Source organism: Brassica oleracea, chromosome C9 (assembly GCF_000695525.1).
Source record: "Brassica oleracea var. oleracea cultivar TO1000 chromosome C9, BOL, whole genome shotgun sequence".
NCBI lineage: Eukaryota > Viridiplantae > Streptophyta > Magnoliopsida > Brassicales > Brassicaceae > Brassica > Brassica oleracea.
The window spans coordinates 28484908-28503921 of NC_027756.1; the positions used below are offsets into that span (position 1 = coordinate 28484908).

The 19014-nt window shown below is 39.6% G+C and overlaps 3 protein-coding genes and 1 long non-coding RNA gene across 5 annotated transcripts in view; 3 read left to right on the forward strand and 1 right to left on the reverse strand.

Moving 5' to 3' along the window:
• Positions 1–1532: 1532 nt before the first annotated feature.
• Positions 1533–9692, forward strand: LOC106314724 (putative cysteine-rich receptor-like protein kinase 32). The gene is made up of 7 exons (XM_013752555.1): positions 1533–1667; positions 7887–8229; positions 8312–8433; positions 8525–8734; positions 8815–9053; positions 9130–9217; positions 9486–9692. Exons 1-7 carry the CDS (start codon positions 1644–1646, stop codon positions 9690–9692), a joined length of 1233 nt encoding a protein of 410 aa, XP_013608009.1. The 5' UTR covers positions 1533–1643.
• An 88-nt stretch (positions 9693–9780) lies between these two features.
• On the forward strand, positions 9781–12438 carry LOC106315465 (putative cysteine-rich receptor-like protein kinase 32). 2 transcript variants are annotated; one of them, XM_013753200.1, is made up of 6 exons: positions 9781–10837; positions 10920–11041; positions 11128–11338; positions 11425–11662; positions 11744–11897; positions 11983–12438. In XM_013753200.1, the coding sequence occupies exons 1-6, from the start codon at positions 9889–9891 to the stop codon at positions 12304–12306; spliced, it is 1998 nt and encodes a 665-aa protein (XP_013608654.1). In that variant the 5' UTR covers positions 9781–9888; the 3' UTR covers positions 12307–12438. The 2 variants fall into 2 exon arrangements, with proteins under 2 accessions (XP_013608654.1, XP_013608655.1); XM_013753201.1 differs by having other exon boundaries at positions 11966–12265.
• A 2181-nt stretch (positions 12439–14619) lies between these two features.
• Positions 14620–16038, reverse strand: LOC106317423. Its single transcript, XR_001265127.1, has 3 exons — positions 15734–16038; positions 15024–15176; positions 14620–14917 (listed from the first exon to the last, which is right to left on the reverse strand). It is a non-coding gene; the product is annotated as an uncharacterized LOC106317423 (long non-coding RNA).
• A 1974-nt stretch (positions 16039–18012) lies between these two features.
• LOC106314725 overlaps positions 18013–19014 on the forward strand; it is a 9345-nt gene continuing 8343 nt past the window's right edge. The window contains exons 1-2 of the mRNA XM_013752556.1: positions 18013–18828; positions 18937–19011. Coding sequence (XP_013608010.1) covers positions 18013–18828; positions 18937–19011 — 891 coding nt within the window. The remainder of the gene's footprint in view (positions 18829–18936; positions 19012–19014) is intronic.

Here is a 19014-nt window from a genome sequence, read left to right on the forward strand (position 1 = left end):
TTTTGTTGATTTGTTTTCAGACAGGTTATGTTTTACACATGGTGGTACACGCATATCACAGCAACATCATCCAAGATTTCGTGTGTGTGTATTTGAGGTCGATGACTTAATATGTTCGATCAGATTGTGGCATGGCCGATGGTAAAGAAGAACCAACTATCATGTTCGAGGACAAAACATATTCTGTCCAAGATCTTCATCACCCACGGATTGCAAAAAAATTGGAGAGGTCCAAGGGACCTTCAGTAATGTCCAAATCAGGGGGAGTAATGTGTGTTGTACTCTTTTTCCTTCACTATGGTTTTGTCCCAATTGGGTTTTCCTGGTAAGGTTTTAATGAGACAACATTAAAACACATTACAAGCTCTAAATGGTTATAGCATCCAAGGGGGAGTGTTATGAACCAGATTGTGGATGGCTCATAAACAAGAGATTATGATTTGTAATCTTTCCATTTATCTATGACGGTGTAATCTCCTATATAAGGAACATCTATGTTATGAATAAAAATAGACTTTTCTATTACTTTTACAACATTAATTAGTTAGTTTTTAATTTAATTTTAAATTTTAAACCTTTTTCTTTAAAGTCTGAATCCGGATATCCGTAGATATTTGGATTTTAGTCTGGATATCCGAACCCTGGATATCCGAAAGGCCTGAATCCGAATCCGAATCTGAAATATCCTAAAATACTATGGATATCTGATTCGTCCTGTCCCTAAGATTTTTTTTTGGGCACATTATTTTTTAGTTTGATTAGGGCCTTAGTTTGGGTTGGGCCGTTCATGTGCACTCGGCAGTGTGACCTCAGCGACAGCAAGTATAGCACCACTCGGTCCTCTCCGCGTACGACACGCAACTCCGGTTTTTAAAGTCTATCAAAAAAGTTTCGCTTTAATATATACTAGATCTTGATCCGTGCGTCCGCACGGAGTATTTACTTTTGTAAACGTTTAAAATTAAATACATACATTCTTGGACTAATTAAATTAGAAGAGACTAATTAATTAAATATAACTGAGTTATTTTTATTATTCTAAAAATTTAAACGATTTTTATTAATTTAATTTTCAATAAACCAATAAATTAATCTGATAACTTAATCTATTTTATAGTTTTTTTATGGATTGCAAAATTGAATTTTTTATTTTGATTTATATTAAATGAAGGATTGCATATCTTCTAAATTTATTAGGTAGCTAAATATTAGGCAATTTCGTAACAATTTTTATAGAAATTGCTATTTATAAGGTCAATGGCAATGGATAGTAATTATTGAGGAAAACTTAGGGTTAAGATTTATTTGTACTTCAGTTTTAATAGTTTAGATAGTTAACAAAATCACGTTAACTTGTGTAATAGTAATGCTTGACTTACCTAACCTAAGTAAAGAGTACTCCAATCTTTTTACCAAATCAACGTAATCGAACTATGATTAGATTCCGTTTCAGAACTTTGTTCCAGACCCCAAAGTTCTGAAACAAGTATCCGTCCGATCAACATAAAATCACTACACACAAAATAAAAAGGTGCTCTAAAACAATATCTTGTCAGATGATTCTCTGTTTTATCCTCGCGATTAGCTTCCGATTTTAGCAAAAAGGTACGGGGACTCGCAGTATTTCAGACGCAACATTACTTATGAAACAAGCGATACATTCAAAGGTGAGATCTCGTGATATGTTACAAATTAGTAAAGCAGGTTCTACTGAGTGTCTAGGGCAAGTTTTTCTCAGGACCAAACCATATCTTTTTTTCAGTAAGAATGAATTCTCTAACTTAACATGTTGGTCTCAGATAGCTCCTAGAAGAGCTGAGAATTGGTCAATGTTAGCGTGTGATCACTTTCATCATTGACCTATCGAATTGACTTGTGTATATTAAATTATCCTACCCTGTACCGAATTGACTTGTGTATTTATGTTTGTACAACTTCTTTGCGAAAATTGTAAACACGCATGCTGTTTTGACGAAATCAACGTTACTTAAATCTTAGTATCAAACTGTCTTATTTAAATTCAACTTCCAAGATCTGCAAGAAAAAGTATCTGACTATTGGTGCAAATATAATCTCTTAAAAATAAAATGTCTCGTAGTAATGTGTTTTCAATCCTCTGTTACGCCCTAGCCGTTAGCTTCGGCTATGTGTCTGCAGCACCAAGATGTGGAGACTCACTGATTTTCAGACCAAATAGTACTTACGATATAAACCGTCGTCTCGTTCTCTCAACTCTTGCTTCCAACGTCAGTTCTCGAGACGGCTACTACAACGTCTCTGTTGGTGAAGGCCCTGGGAGGATCTACGTTTTAGGCCTATGCATCCCTGGGGCTGATCGATTCCCTGCCCAGTCGGCGTCGGTGAATGCGTGGAGAGATGGTGTGTTTTGTGATGAGAAGAATATGCCTTTGTGCGGAGTGCCTGCCAAGTAACGCAATATCCGCTTTGCAGCGGCCCATTGGTCAGTGCGGGAAAGGTGCATGAACTGTGAGAGTTTGTTGACGGCGTAGGCAATGTCTGGTCGGGTGAGTGATAAATATTGGAGACTTCCAATGACGGCCCGATACTCTGTTCCTGATGGTAGTGGGTCACCACTCTGAAGTGTTAGTGTCGTTGAGGAGCATATTGGGGTAGGCATCGGCTTCGCATCCGACATCTTTGTCTTGTGAAGAAGATCTGCAATATAACGAGTTTGTGTTAGGTACAGGCCTTGTGAGTTACGTTGACCTTCCATGCCTAAAAAATAAGATAGTAAACCAAAGTCTTTAAAAAAAAACCCTAACGCTCTAACGCTCCCAGGCACGGGGCTCGAGGTACTCTGTGATTCAATGCGCTCCGGCGCCGGCGACGCGTTTTCTCGCCGGCGCTGGCCATTCCCAACAATGTTGTCCTCTGTCTTCATCTCTTTGCTCGTTTCTCGTTTCATTTCTCGTGTGCTGCGGAGTCGTAGCGTTTTGTTAACTGGAGAAAGGGGTTCCCAGCGGAGCTTTCAATGGAGACAAGAGCTTTGGTTCGTCGTCTTCACTGCAGTTCTCCTGACGGCGCCTCCTCTTTGGTGGGTCTCCTCCCCAACAATGAGTCGAGAGGGTTCTCTCACCACCGTTGTACTCTGGTTCACGGGAACGTTTTCCGGTGAACCTCTCTCTGGCTGTCGACGGACAAGCCACACCGTCAACTTTGTCCTTGCTCTTCAATTGCTCATGGAGTTCAGATCTCAACGTACAAACTCTCGCTTTCCGCCACCGGGAAGTGAGACAACAAATCAACTGGGTGTTGCTCTTTTTCACTTATACGATGCCAGAATCCACGATAACTCAAGCCTCGATCCAGATCTAATCCGAAGCTCTTCACTTTCCTCGCCTCTAAATGTGTTGTCATCTTCCCCTGTGTGCCCTCTTCTCAACCGCGGCTCAGCTTACCTTCACTGACCGTCTCCTTCGCCATCCGGCTTCGATGGTAACCCAGCTTACCTCAGTAAACTTGTCTCTCCGCCGGCGAGTGCCATATATCTCTCAGTCGACGTCATACGTACCATCTCCGACCTTCAACCGAGATCCATGACGTCTCGTAACTTCCCGGCGTATGCCTTTGCTTCTGAACTGAGATCTATACGTAAGTGGGCCTGGCCCAACTCTTTTGCTGAAGCTTATAACCAAATTATCAAGATTCTAAAGGCCAGACTATCAGTTCAAGACGTGAGATATTTAGCTGTTGGTCTGAATTCTTTGGATAATTTGAAGATTTCCCATGGGTTCATAGGGGTTTATAATCTGAGATTATTGCAATATCACTTCTTTAGGAAGAATTTGTCATCATCCTCCTCTAATGAGGAGAGTATTTCACCACCATACCTTCCTTCAATGAATGGAGATGTCCTCTTGGGTTCTATCCCGAGCTTTTGTTTCAACTCACTCACCGGTTTGTCACCTTGTGTAGCGGTCTGTACGGGGCCAGAAGGTGCAATTGAGATTACTCTGGTTCTTCTCGTTGGTGGGGGTTGTCCCTCAACGTCACTTGTGACTATTTCTCAGCTGTCCGACTTTGTCGTGAAGGTTCTCCAGGCGCATTCAAGCATTGTCTTGAATCCGCTGTCTTTTTCATATGAAGATTTACCCTGTTTGATTTCATTTCTCCTTGTAGTTTATTGTTTGTTTCTAAGAGGATGTTTAATTTCCTCTTGTCTTTGTAGTTCATGAAGTTATGTTTTAAGAAAGTTGTGTTTCAAAAAAAAAAACCAAAGTCTTTAAGATAGAAACGAGCAGAGAGAGATTGAATGAATTTATTTAGGATATCAGTGTGGCTTCCTGTGATGATCAAGTCGTCAACGTAGACGAGCATGTAGAGGATGGTGTTGTTGTGATTGTAGACGAAGAGAGATGCATCAGCTAATGAATTTTTGAACCCGGACTGAAGGAGAAATGTCTTGAGCTCATTGTACCAAGCCCTAGGAGCTTGCTTGAGCCCATATATTGCTTTGTGTAGTTTACACACCGCCGTGGGGTTTGATGGATCTTGGAAACCCGGTGGTTGAGTCATGAACACATCATCCTCAAGCTTGCCTTGCAAAAAGGCATTGTTGATATCCAGTTGTCTAAGAGGCCACTGGCATGAGACAGCAATACTAAGAACTTGTCTGATTGTTGTAGGCTTTACAACTGGACTGAAAGTGTCATGGAAATCGATTCCCGGCCTTTGATGAAACCCCTTAGCTACAAGACGCGCTTTGAATATGTCAACCGCTCCATTTGGTAGTCTTTTAATTGTGAAGATCCACCTGCATCCAACAATATTAGAAGCCATTTCAGGAGTGACCAGAGTATAAGTTTTATTTCGAAATAAAGAATCTATCTCAGCCTGCATTGCAGCTCTCCACCGAGGATCTTTGAGAGCTTGTGCAACTGATGTAGGTATTGTCTCCGTTGGCTGTTGGACAGTGGCGTGAAGGTTGAGCTTGTTAACAGGCTTGCGGGTTCTAGTGCTTATGCGTGGGGGTGGCTGTTGTGGTGCTGCAAGTTGTTGTGGTGCTTCAGTTTGTTGAGTCGCTGAAGTTGCTGCAACATTTGTTGTTGAAGGTATTGTAGTAGGAGAAATCGCATCAGGTACTGCAGTAGGAGCAGGAACTGGATTGGTAGTTGCTGGAGCAGGGATGGGTTGTGTTGATTGCACTGGTGGTTGATATCTCTGAGTAGGCGTTACGGTTGACGGCCTAGCAGGTGTCTCCTCTACTTGTGCTGGCCCATTTGATGTGAGATTTCCTGCAACACTAAAGGGAAAAACATTTTCATGAAACAACACATGACGTGAGGTATAAATCCTCGAGTTAGTACGATCAAGACAAAAATAAGCGCTCTGTGTAATAGAGTATCCTAAGAACACACAAGGTGTTGAGCGAGCATCAAGTTTGTTAGATGCATATGGCCTGAGCCAGGGGAAACACAAGCAGCCAAAAACTTTTAATTTTTCAAAGTTTGGAGTCTGAGAAAACAGAATTTGAAATGGCGACGTGAGTTGAAGTAGAGGTGTAGGCATACGGTTAATTAAGTATACTGCAGCTGCAAATGCATAAGTCCAATATGACCGAGGCACTGAAGCATGAGACAGTAGAGCTAAGCCTGTTTCGACTATATGTATGTGGCGTCGCTCAGCTAGTCCATTGTGCTCAGGGGTGTGAGGTGGAGTTGTAAAATGAGAAATACCATGACTAGCTAGAAAACTCGAAAAAATGTACTCACCACCATTTTCAGTGTACAAGGTCTTAAGTTTGAACTGAAATCGATTTTCAACTAGAGATCGAAATTTTGAAAAAACTTCAAAAACCTGAGACTTTTGTTTCAAGGGATAAATCCATGTGTATCTTGTGAAATGATCCACGAAGATAACATAATATTTGAAACCATCTACTGAAATTATTGGTGAAGTCCACACATCAGAAAAAACAATATCAAGAGGATGATTAGATTGCAAAGTTGAAGTAGAAAACGGTAACTTGTGCATCTTATTGATAGAACAAGCATTGCAAGGCTTGTCTAATAAAGCGTTTGATGAAACTGGTAAATGAAAAGCAGAAACAATATGTTTTAAGATAGGAACAGCCGGATGGCCTAAACGAGAATGCCAATCTGAGAGAGTGGTTTTGATGGTGGAAGCAAACGCAAGAGATGGACGATGGGAGGAACTCGGAGTTGGCCACTCGTATGTTCCATCTTTAGGCTTGACGTCCACCCAAAGGGTTCCCGTTTGGAGGTCTCTCACCTGATAATAAGTTGGAGTAAAGGTCACAGAAACGCCGTTAGTTGAGCAAAGTTGAAAAACAGATATGAGATTTTTTGCAAGTGAAGGAACACATAGAACTTTGTTAATAAAGAAGGGACGAGTGTAAGTGGGAATAGAGAAAGAACCGGTGTGTGATATCTGGAGACCCGAGCCGTCTCCAAGCATCACATCGTCACTGCCATTGTAAGGTGCGTGGAGAGAGAGATTGCTGAGATCAGAGGTCATGTGGTGTGAGGCTCCGGAGTCCAGCAGCCAAGTTGAGGAGTCGGAAAGAATTGCTGGATTAGCTCTTGGCTGCCATGGTTGTGTGGCAAACTGCCACTGCTGTGGGTTGGGAGAGGATTGCCATTGTTGAGTTCCTTGAGACCCACGTACAATACGAAACTCAGGGCAAAACTTGGCACTATGGCCATGAACACCACACGCTTGGCACCGACCTTGATACTGTCCTCTTCCTCCACGTTGTTGATTGTTTTGGTACTGGCGATTGTTGTTGTTGTTGTGGGGACGAGAGTTTTGATTGCTACGTCCTTGCTGGTTGTTGTTGGATCTCCATGATCGAGTATCAGTTGCATTAGCCACGATAGGTGTTTCTTGAGGAGTTTCGGTGCACAGAAGCATAGCTTCACGGTTAAGTAACCGCTCATGTAGCTCAGCGAAGGAGATGAAATGATCTCTGCCATTAATGGCATCAATCTCAGGCTTGTACTCTTCACCAAGTCCAGCGAGGATTTGTTCAATTAGATCTTCAGGATCCATCGGTTTCCCAAGCAGAGCCAAATCGTCAACCTTGGCTTTGATGATGCACAGGTATTCTGAGATGGTTTTGGTGCCCTTGGTACAACTTTTGATTTGATGTTTGAGCTGGCGGATGTGACCTCGTGTCGGATTTCCAAAGGCAGTAGCGAGGAGGCTCCAGATCTCAGCTGAAGTTGTGGCGCTGGAGACGATGGATTGAACCAGAAGGGAGATGGCTCCGATCATGGCGCTGAACAGGAGGCCATCTTGACGTCTCCAGGCAGCGAAGGCAGGGTTCGGCGTAGCTTGGCCTTCCACGGTGATCATTTGTGGAGGAGCTTGATCAGTGTCAGTAAGGAACGAATGTAGTTCATGACCTTCGGGTAAAGCCGTGACTTGCTTACTCCACATAAGATAGTTGACGTTGGTGAGTTTGGTGACACTCGACATGTTCACCGAGAGCAACGTACTTTGAGGGTTTCGAACATTGAAAACAGAGGTCTGTTCAATGGATGCAGAGCTTTCAGTGTTCATGATGTCTCAGAGAATCAAGGAATGAAGAAACATAGATACAGAGAAAGGAGCGGGAGAGAAGAAGAGAAGAAGATGGAGGCGCAGAGAAAAAAAAAAATTTTAGGTCAAGGAATCAATGCTCTGATACCATGTTGAATATGGAAGATGATCTTATTGATAGACTGAACATAGACATATATACATGATCGAGAGCAGAGCATAAGGAAATAATATATTGTGCATTTACAGAGTAGTTAATGTTGTATCAATCAAGGGGATTGAGAGTATATCTTAACAAAACTCATTACCTGGCGGATATGTCCCCTCTGATAGGTTCTGAACGTATATACGCGCTGATGCAGTGTATTCCGGGGTTATCCTCTAAGCAATGTGAAATCTGTGTTCGAGATAGTCTGAGAGACTACCAGAATTGCTGCAATGGGTTTATGGGTGGAACCATTCGCAAACCGGTGTGCTATTTCCTGTGGGATGGTTATGCATATTTTGGTGCCTTTAATGATACGCCATCTGCACCTACCCAAGAATCTCAACCCGGGCCGATTCTTTCTCCTCCTACTCCACCTCCTCTTACTACTGGAGCCATTGTGGGGATTGTCGTCTCCACAGTTATATTTGTGGTGCTGGTCATTTTAGGATTATTTATTTGGAAGAAAAAACAATCATACAAAACATTAAAACCTCAAAGTGAGTTACACTTTTAGCCTTTTTACCATTCTCACAATTCTTTTTGGAATACATAATAGTGACCATACAGATGTTACTGCAGCTGATGATGACATGACAAGTCCACAGTCCCTGCAATTTGATTTTGGGACAATCGAAGCGGCAACAGATGGATTTTCAAGGAACAACAAGTTAGGTCAAGGTGGATTTGGTGAAGTTTACAAGGTACGTATACAAGAGCTCTATGCTTACCTATGAGTACTTGATTTGTCATGAAATCTAAGAACTAAGAAGCTATTCATGTAAAAATCTGTAGGGAACATTATTAGATGGAACTGAAGTTGCGGTGAAGCGCCTATTGCGAAATTCAGGGCAAGGCACACAAGAGTTCAAGAACGAGGTTGTGATCGTGGCTAAGCTTCAGCACAAGAACCTTGTTAGGCTTCTAGGGTTTTGCGTGGAAGGAGATGAACAGATACTTGTCTACGAGTTCGTTCCCAACCAGAGCCTTTATTATTTCCTCTTTAATAATAAACAAGAACGCTATATTTTATTTATGTTCTTCTAAGCAAATTTTTTTTTTTCTTAAAATCTTCTTCTAATGTAGACCCAACAAAGAAGAGTCAGCTAGACTGGAAAAGTCGGTACAACATCATTGGTGGGATTACACGAGGGCTTCTCTATCTTCATCAAGACTCAAGGCTCACCATCATTCACCGTGACATCAAAGCAAGTAACATTCTTTTAGATGAGCATATAAACCCTAAAATAGCGGATTTTGGAATGGCAAGGAATTTCAGAGTGGACCAAACGGAGGACATGACAGGAAGAGTCGTTGGAACCTTGTTAGTATTCTACTTAAGTTTGGTTAATCATATTTGTTTTTATTTAAACGTTAACATATTCATGCTATATTTGCAGCAGTTACATGCCTCCAGAGTATGTGACACATGGCCAATACTCTACCAAATCTGATGTCTATAGCTTTGGAGTATTGGTTTTGGAGATTGTTTGCGGCAAGAAGAACAGCAGCTTTTATCAAGTCGATGATTCTGGTGGAAATTTGGTTACACATGTGAGAAAACCCCGAATCAAAATCCTACTTCCTTTTAGTTATGGTCATCAAGGGTTTTCATTCTGACTATGAGTTACTTGGCAGGCTTGGAGGCTTTGGAACAATGAATCACCCTTAGATACCATTGATCCCGCTATTGGGGAAAGCTACGAGAAGGATGAAGTCATTAGATGCATCCATATTGGACTGTTATGTGTTCAAGAATCTCCCGCAGACGGCAGATCGACCAGAAATGTCTACAATCTTTCAAATGCTTACCAATAGCTATATTATTCTACCTGTGCCTCGGCCACCTGGCTTTTTCTTCAGGAACGGACCCAATTTAGACCATTTAACGTATGGATCCGAGCCGGGCCAATCCAGCAGCAAGTCCGTTCCTTCACTCACGTCAACGCGCTACAAAATATAAATCCAAAACATTTATTGAGTTGACTTGAATTAAATTCTTGACTCAACTACTAAAAGAAAATTCTAAACACGCATAGCTTTTGACCAGATCAACAACTACAGTATTAATCAAAGTTTGTCTTATTTTAGATTCAGCTTCCAAGATCTGCAATGCAAGACTGCAACAAGTAGGCAGAGCAAAGTCAGTCTCATGTAATATGAGCAATTTCTTGTCAATCCTCTGTTTTGTCCTTGTCTTCAGCTGCGGCTTTGTCTCTGCGCAACAAAGATGTGGAGACTCATTGTTTTTCAGACCAAACAGTACTTACGATACAAACCGTCGTCTCGTTCTCTCAACTCTTGCTTCGAACGTCAGTTCTCGAGACGGCTACTACAACGTCTCTGTCGGTGAGGGCCCTGGGAGGATCTACGTTTTAGGCCTATGCATCCCAGGGGCTGATCCAACGGCCTGCTCCGATTGTATCCAACCTGCGTCCGTTACTTTACTAGACAAATGTCCGAACCAGACCAATTCATGGAACTGGAGAGCCGACAAGACGCTCTGTTTCGTCCGGTACTCAAACCGCTGGTTTTTTAACCAGATCGATCTAGAGCCGAACCAAGCAGAGTTTTTAAATTTAGATATCACTGGAGATCTTGCGGAGTATAACCGAACATGGGAGGGTTTAATGTCGCGTGTGATATCAGCAGCTTCCTCGACAACTCCCGGGTCGCTTGCGGGCCGACATTACGCAGCGAGTACAGCTCCTTTGTCCGGTTTCCGGACAATATACGCATTGATGCAATGTATTCCGGGGATTTCTTCTGTTGATTGCAATGCTTGTCTTCAAGCAAATGTTCGTAGCTACCAAGGTTGTTGCTGGGGGAAGCAAGGGGGTAGCATTAGGAGACCTGTTTGCTTTTTCCGGTTTGATCCTTATCCGTATCTCGAAGCATTTGATGATATAGCATCGTCCCCTCCTCCTCAAATCTCTCAAGATTTACAACCCACAACATCACCTCCCCATCCTCCTCCAGATGGTAAAGCGATTTCTACAGGAGTTATAGTGGTGATCGTTGTATCCGCGGTCATATTTGTGGCGCTGGTAGCTTTAGTATTGGTTGTTTTGAAGAGAAGGCAGTCATACAAAACACTTAAGCTTGAAAGTGAGCTGCTTTTCACCTTTTCCCATTTTGAAACAGATTATACATATAAAATTCTCATAACACCATGCATCTATTGTTGCAGCTGATGATGACATTACACGTCCACATTCATTACAAATTGATTTCAAGACAATTGAGGCCGCTACTAACAAATTTTCTAGGAGCAACAAAGTCGGTCAAGGTGGATTTGGTGAAGTTTACAAGGTATTATTTAAACCTCTGTATATTTCTATGACTGCTTGATTTTTTTTTCATGGAGGCTAAGAAGCCATTGATGTGTATATTTGTAGGGAAAATTACCAAATGGAGCTGAAGTTGCGGTGAAGAGATTGTCTAGAAATTCAGGACAAGGCACACAAGAGTTCAGGAACGAAGTTGTCGTTTTGGCAAAGCTTCAGCATAGAAATCTTGTTAGGCTTCTTGGGTTTTGCGTGGAAGGAGATGAACAAATACTTGTCTACGAGTTTGTTCCTAACAAGAGTCTTGATTATTTCCTCTTTGGTTTGTTTATAATCTATAATTTTCTTGGTATTTATCTTGTTATCATATTATAACCTAAATTCTTATCTATATCGTCAAATGCGCAGATCCAATAAAGCGACGACAGCTGGATTGGACAAGACGGTACAATGTCATTAGAGGGGTTGCGCGAGGGATTCTCTATCTTCATCAAGATTCAAGGCTCACAATCATACACCGTGATCTCAAAGCTAGCAACATTCTTCTAGACAATGATATGAACCCGAAAATAGCGGATTTTGGCATGGCAAGGATTTTCGGGATGGAGCAAACTCGTGCCAACACTAGCAAGATAGCTGGAACCTTGTAAGATATGTTCTAACCCTAATGAAACCACTTAACCGTCACTTATATAGTGTAAACATTATTCTCAATTTTCATTTTCAGCGGTTACATGGCTCCTGAGTATGCCATGCACGGTCGATTCTCCATGAAATCTGATGTCTACAGCTTTGGAGTCCTTGTTCTTGAAATAATAAGTGGCAAGATAAATAGTAGCTTCAACCAAACAGATGGATCTGCCAGCAATTTAGTCACACATGTTAGTATACATTTTTTTTATTCTCTCTTTTAGCATTAGAATCACATATGATGGATTATTTTTTACAGTCATATATTAATGTTAGGCATGGAGACTATGGAGAAAAGGTTCGGCTTTAGAACTAGTAGACTCCTCTTATAGGGACAGTTATCAGAGAAATGAAGTTACAAGATGCATTCATATCGCACTTTTATGTGTTCAAGAAGATCCTGGTGATCGTCCTACGATGTCTAAAATCATTTTGCTGCTAACTAGTAGCACAGTCACATTACAAGTGCCTCATGCACCTGGATTTTTCTTCCGAAGTAGTCGGGACCAAGATTTAGAAGCTGAGGGCTCGGATTCGTTTGGAAAACCAATTGCTTGTTCTATCAATGATGCATCGGTCACAGAGTTAGATCCTCGTTGAAGATGATATTATTATATTTTTTTCTTTAGCAGGTGAAGGTTATATTATTTTTCATTACATTTTATGTTTCTTTAGTTGTCTCTTTTGGTTTAGGAAAACTGGACTGTATGTTAACCAAACATTTAAAAATTAGCTCCATGGCCAGTTTAGTGACGCCGACGTGATATTCTCGGTGTAATAAGTATTATGTATAATGACATTACCAACCTTATTAACCAGTAAATGTCCGATTGCAATGAAAATTCAAATGAAGATCGTTCTCCTCTGATGTTGTAATTAAATCTTGATCTAATCGTCAATCTTGATATATGATCCTATCACATTCCAAATTTCTCTACCATTGATTAAGAACATTTTAGGAAAGGTAATCCCGCATTAGTCATGTCAGCAAGTTTGGAGAGATTTGTCCTAAACGGCATTGAATCACATTTGAATCATTAATATATGTCATCTTAGCCATGTCACATGCTAGAGTCAATCAAATTATAATGTTTTCACTGGGTGTTCTCAATTAATTGTATGGTATGCTAAAAAAACTTAATTATAGACTTAAACCTATTTGCAAAGTTCATAAAGTTCATAGACTCTGATGGTGTACTTAAACAATATAGTCAAGGGTTTGTTGCATGGTTTGCTGCTAAGCTTGAGATCATGGAACCATGTTACACTGTCAAGGATAGGTGTGTAAAACTAAAACCTAACCAATTTGATTTTGTAACTTTGTTTGGATTGGTTTATTGTTCGACTATTTCTCTATTTAAAAAAAAAATTCGGCTATTTTTTTTTTTTTGGCAGCAAACGGCTATTTTATTACTCAAACTTGAGGTGGTCCGGATAACCAGACCGGAATAGAACAACCAATGAAACAAAGAGATCTATGAAAAGAACATGCATTCCTAGCCAACGAATCAGCAATTACATTTTGCATCCTTGGGATGTAGCTGATCTTGAAGTTCGAAAAACACATCTGGAGAATTTGAATGACCTCTAGCTTAGTTGAGAAGTTTGGCCAAGCTTGTGGGTATGTTATCATTGCAATCAGGTCCTTGCAATCTGTCACAAATCTCTGACATGCCGAATGCTGTAACATGCTCTCCATTGCCCATCTTAGTGCTTCCAGTCCCGAGTGTAGTGCTGTCTCACGCCTCCTTAAGTTCCGTGTCCCCATTAGTTGGATCTTTTCCATGCTATCCTTCCAGACCCATCCAATTCCACTGAACTGATTTGTGGAGGTCCATGAACCATCTACCATACAAATATTACCCAAGCTTAAGGCCTGTGTTTCTTCTGCAATTTGTGCCTGTGGAGGGTGCATGTTAGCATGGTTTTATGGCCGTAAAATGGTGTTAACATGTGTCAAGTTAATAGTGTTGTTGTAATATTTTAAGGTTCAATTCCAGAGGACCCGTTTACACTATATCTTATTGGATCAATATTTAGCTAAAACAATAATGGTGTTTTGAATTCAAGGTAACGTAAGAAATAAGTAACATGATTCAATTGAGATTTCGGGTCTAACTGGTGATCACTATAGGAACATTATGAATAAGTAGGGAATAAATGAAGAAGAATAAAATTATAGGAATGAAAAAGAAGATTATTCCTTATCAATTTTAGTGATGAACAAATTTGTTCTATATTCCTCTAGAATAAAAGGAATGAGAAAGATTAAAAAGGAAAAACTATTCCGTATAAAAAAATTAGGAATAATAAGAAATGCATTATTCCCTTTCATTCCTTGGTCACCAGTTAGACCCTTCGAATTAAAGAGAAGTCAACCTAGGGTGGTTAACTCGAGTGACTTCACTCGCAAGCAAAACAACTATTCAGGTTCAAATCAGGACAAGTCTAGATTTCGGAACTCGCCATTAGAACAATACACTGTCGTGTAGTTGCTCATTTCACCCATCACACTCAGCGCCTATGATGTCGCTTCCTTAGCGTACAAGTCCGATCTGTTCACATAAATACCCTAACATTTACTTTCACGTGGCTAGGGATGCGATGCTCATTCATACTATATCTAGCAATTTATGTCACTTTTGATGCATAAATTAACCTAGGATCGAATGCTAGGTGATCGGATTAGCACAAGCATTAAGTATGATATGAATGAAGACTATTAAATCATTAACCTATTTGTATTTAGCTTGTGAACTAGCACTTTAGCACCCTAGATCAACCATCCGAGTACTCAGCCATAACACAAGAGACCAAAGACATGATTTCTGATAATATTGCATGTAAAACAAAATAGAAACGAAGACGGTTCAGGATAATCTTCTCTAGACGAGAGAATGGAACCGTCTCCCTTACAAGTTACAATTCGCTAAAAATCGAGTCTAAGGTTTTTTGCCAAAAACTAGCGTAAAAAAGTAAAGATAGAAGGCGTCTTTTATATGGAGGGACCACTAGAATAGATGAGAAGATAGGGCAGTTAGGGATAACCCCGAAATATTTTGAAGGTTTTATTAAATATCGAGAGCAATCACCCGGCTGCTCCTTGTGGGATCAACCGTCAAACTGCCCCGCATGCCTGTTCCGCAGTAAACACTCCAATTATGACATCTTTTTTCATGCACTCTCTTTCGCTCTACAACCTGCTCCGGATCTGAAATGATTAAAAAAAAACTATACAGATTCAATAGAAAACTGAAAAGCCTTTAAAAACATATTTACAATGATGTCAGAAACATCATATTTCAGATTTTACTAACCTTGTCTAGGGACGCGACCCTAGCGTTGGCCTAGGCTAGATTGTTCTTCCTTATCGCTTCACCACTTGAGGCGCTATTTTCAACACATGGTAGGTTTTGAAAGTGAGTGCCGACAATGATATTGTTTCTTTTGTTTAGTCAAGTTGAATGATTCTGTCAACAATGCCTCAGGCAAAAAAAATTGTTTTTATGTTTAGTAGCAATAAGAAAATATATTGATGGTGTCAAAGTATTATATATATTAGTTGTTGAGATTGCTCAATTTGCTGAAAAAAATAATAAGAATGTCTATTGAAGGTATCAAAGTACTGTTATTGTAAATCTATTGGCTAGACTGAATCATTGATTTGACTAAAAAGGATTGAGACTTTCTATATTAACGAAACCATGCTATAACCTATACCTCATATGATCCTCTCTCTCTCTCTCTCTCTCTCTCTTCACCTGCTTCGTTGTGTGAAGTTCAGGAGAACCATTAAACAAACATCGTGGGGGTCTGGGTGCAGCTCACATCGTAAACATATTTGAAACATCAACAGTATTTTTATTAACATAAACACATCAGGTATGTGCTATGATTGGCTCTCTGATTTTGTCTATCGTTTGATTCAGCTTTAATATTGCCACTGACAATTAAGTTTTGCAACTTGTAGAGAGAACTCAACTGCTATTAAAACGATACAAAGTGTAAATGCCATGCATATACTAACCCAAAGCATTGAGAATGGCCAAGAAGATTTCCTTATTGATCTTCTTGTTCGTCCTCAGTAGCATAATTGCTGTTGTTTCTTCACAGCGATGCAGTGGCACTGGGTCTTTTGGAGAAGATAGTAAATATGCTATTAACCGCGAAAACATCCTCTCATCTCTTGCATCTAATGTGAAGATTCACCATGGGTTTTACAATGGTACGATGGGGGGTGATAGATGCATCATCACTACATTTCAAATGACTTGGATAAGGTGCTGGCTCCGCCCCTGCTTGGTACCTAAAAAGGATAATTGTTGTTGATAAAGACCAAAAAGAGATAGTGATGAAACAGAAGCTAAAAGATAAGGAAAGACTTTTATTTATTCTAGCAATATCTAAGAATAACGATTTCTTGATTCATTTAGTCGTAGCAAACAAATAAAAGTTTCAAACCTTTCAAACTAAATGCAACTTAACTCTTACATTAAACGGTTACTAGATTTTGACCCGCGCTTTAAAAGCGCGGGATAATTTTTGTTGTTGATAGTTTATTAACCCGTCGTTTGTTCAATAATTTGTTTAGGCATATGTATGTCTGGTGACCGGTTTAATTTTTTTGTTCACTAATTTGTTTAGGCGTGCACGTTTGTTGATTCTGGCGTGAGATTTGTTTGTTAATTTTAAAATTTAATTAGAATAAGATATAAATATCAGTACATTGTAGAATTGTGTGTTTCAAAATATTTGTAATCTAATTACGTGTATAAATTTTATGTTAATTATATATGTTTGTAAAATAGAAATATGTATTATACAAAATCTACTTATGTGTATAAAACTACTATAATGTTTTTAAAGATAATGAATTTAATATTATATATTAGATATGAACTATAATAGTTCATTTCAGGGTTTTTTATTTTGGTTATAGAATAGCTCATTTCTGGTTTTTGTTAAAAGATGTTTGTGAAATTAGGGGCTGATGATGAAAAAGGTCATGCTTTTGATTTTAAATTATTTGTATAAAATTCCATTTGCTTATTCATAAATCTATATATATATATAAAAATGTTTCTTCTCATAGATGGGTCGTAGGTAATGTTATTAATATATATCCATTGAACATATATATTAATATATATGTTTATTTCTTCCTTTAACTAAAAAAAATCCGAACTGTTTCCAAAAATAATGTTATTAATATATCTTACAAGTAAAGAAGAGCAAAATCAGGAGTTATTGTTTCTTAACAAATTTGTTTATATTGATTCTGTTTATATTTTTTTCAAATATATGGTTAATATTGGATTAATTACAATTACAAATTTAAGACCAGTGGCATTCAGTTTTAAATATTTAGAAAAATTTAGGGTTATTTTTAATGTGTACTTCAGTTTTAATAGATTAGATATGTCAAAATCATAAAAAAGGTATTTATCTAACTTCAAAGTAACAACAATAAATAGAAATAATAGAGTTATTCCAAATTCTGCAGGATCCATAATGAAACAAAAATCCATCGACAACTGATATATCCCCATAATCGAAGTTTTACAATTATTTTCATAAATTAGTTTTCATATTGTCCGATTTTATTGGGCTGTGTTAGTAAAGCCCGATAGGGTTTATGGTTAAACCGTCGTACGGAATGTATATATATCTTTTGTACAAGTTTAAGATCAATAAGAAAACATATCAAGTTTATTTTACATGGTATCATAACACAAAATCCTGAAACCCTAATTTTTGCTTTCTCCGTTTTCTTTTCTATCTTTTTCTTTCTCTCCAAGTTAGAGCTTCTTTTCTGCTCGAGCTTGCTTTCTGATCAAAAGTCTTATACTCGCCATCATGAGTAAAGACGAAGCTGTAACAAAATATGCTGGTGATTCTGGCGTGGTTACACCATATTCGTTGTACCCTAATGATAATTCAGGGGCAATGATAACTTCTGTTTTGTTAACCGAAGACAACTATAATGAGTGGTCTTCTGAGATGTTGAACGCTCTTAGCGCCAAGAAGAAAAGTGGGTTCGTTGATGGCTCGATTGTCAAACCCGACACTGCTGGAGCTGAGTTGGATTCTTGGATATCGGTGAATTCGATGGTTATTGGATGGCTGCGAACCTCGATTACTCCTCGGGTTCGATCTACAGTCTCGTTTCTTACAAGTGCATACGAGTTATGGGAAAACCTAAGGAAACGATTTTCCGTGGGTAACAAGGTTCGTGTACATCATCTTCGATCACAACTTGCAGCTTGTCGTTAAGATGGTCAATCTGTAATTGATTATTACGGGAAGATGGCGACAATGTGGGATGAACTCTACAGATACAAACCTATTCCGGTGTGTACTTGCGGTGCTTCAGCCAAGTTCGCTAAAGAAAGAGAGGAGGAGAAATTACAACAGTTTGTCATGGGTCTCGATGAATCACGGTTCGCAAACGTGATCACTTCAATCATCGATGCAGACCCCCCTCCAGAACTGGAACAAGTGTATTCTCGAGTTATAAGAGAAGAGCAAAGACTCACTTCTGCAAACTCACGAGAATCGACAGATGCTATTGGCTTCGCTACACGAGGTGATGTTACTGGTTCTGAACTATGCGTTGATCCCGTTGGGAGTAAAAACAGAGACCGGTTACTCTGTTCTCACTGTGGTCGCTCGGGACATGAGAAAGCTTTCTGCTGGAAACTAACAGGGTATCCTGAATGGGTCACCGAGCGAAGCGCTCGTAATGGTGGAAGAGGAAGCAGTCGCGGTTGTCGTGGCAGCTCGGGGTCAGCTACTGGTCGTGGAAAAGCTTTAGCGAATGTAGCTCATGCGACTTTGTCTCATTCCTCCGTCTTTCCAGAACTCACCACTGATCAATGGAAGGCAATCAGTTTGCTTGCTCAAGAAAAAACAGAGTATGCAACAAAAGACAAACTTTCGGGTAAGTTCTCAGGAGATATTATCATCGACACTGGCGCTTCTCATCACATGACAGGGGATCTATCTCTGCTTGTTGATCTTGTTGACACATCTCCGTGTATAGTAGGATTCGCGGATGGAAGTAAAACGTACTCTGTCTGTATGGGAGTATTGCCTATCACTGATACAGTTTCGCTTATAAACGTTCTTTACGTTCCAGATCTCAATTGTTCTTTGATCTCTGTTTCTAAACTGCTTAAGCAACTGAAGAATTGTTTTGCGATGTTTACTGACACTTTGTGTATTGTCCAGGACCGTTTCACGAGGAGCCTGATTGGAGCCGGTGAAGAACGAGATGGAGTGTATTATCTAACGGATGTAGCAACAGTT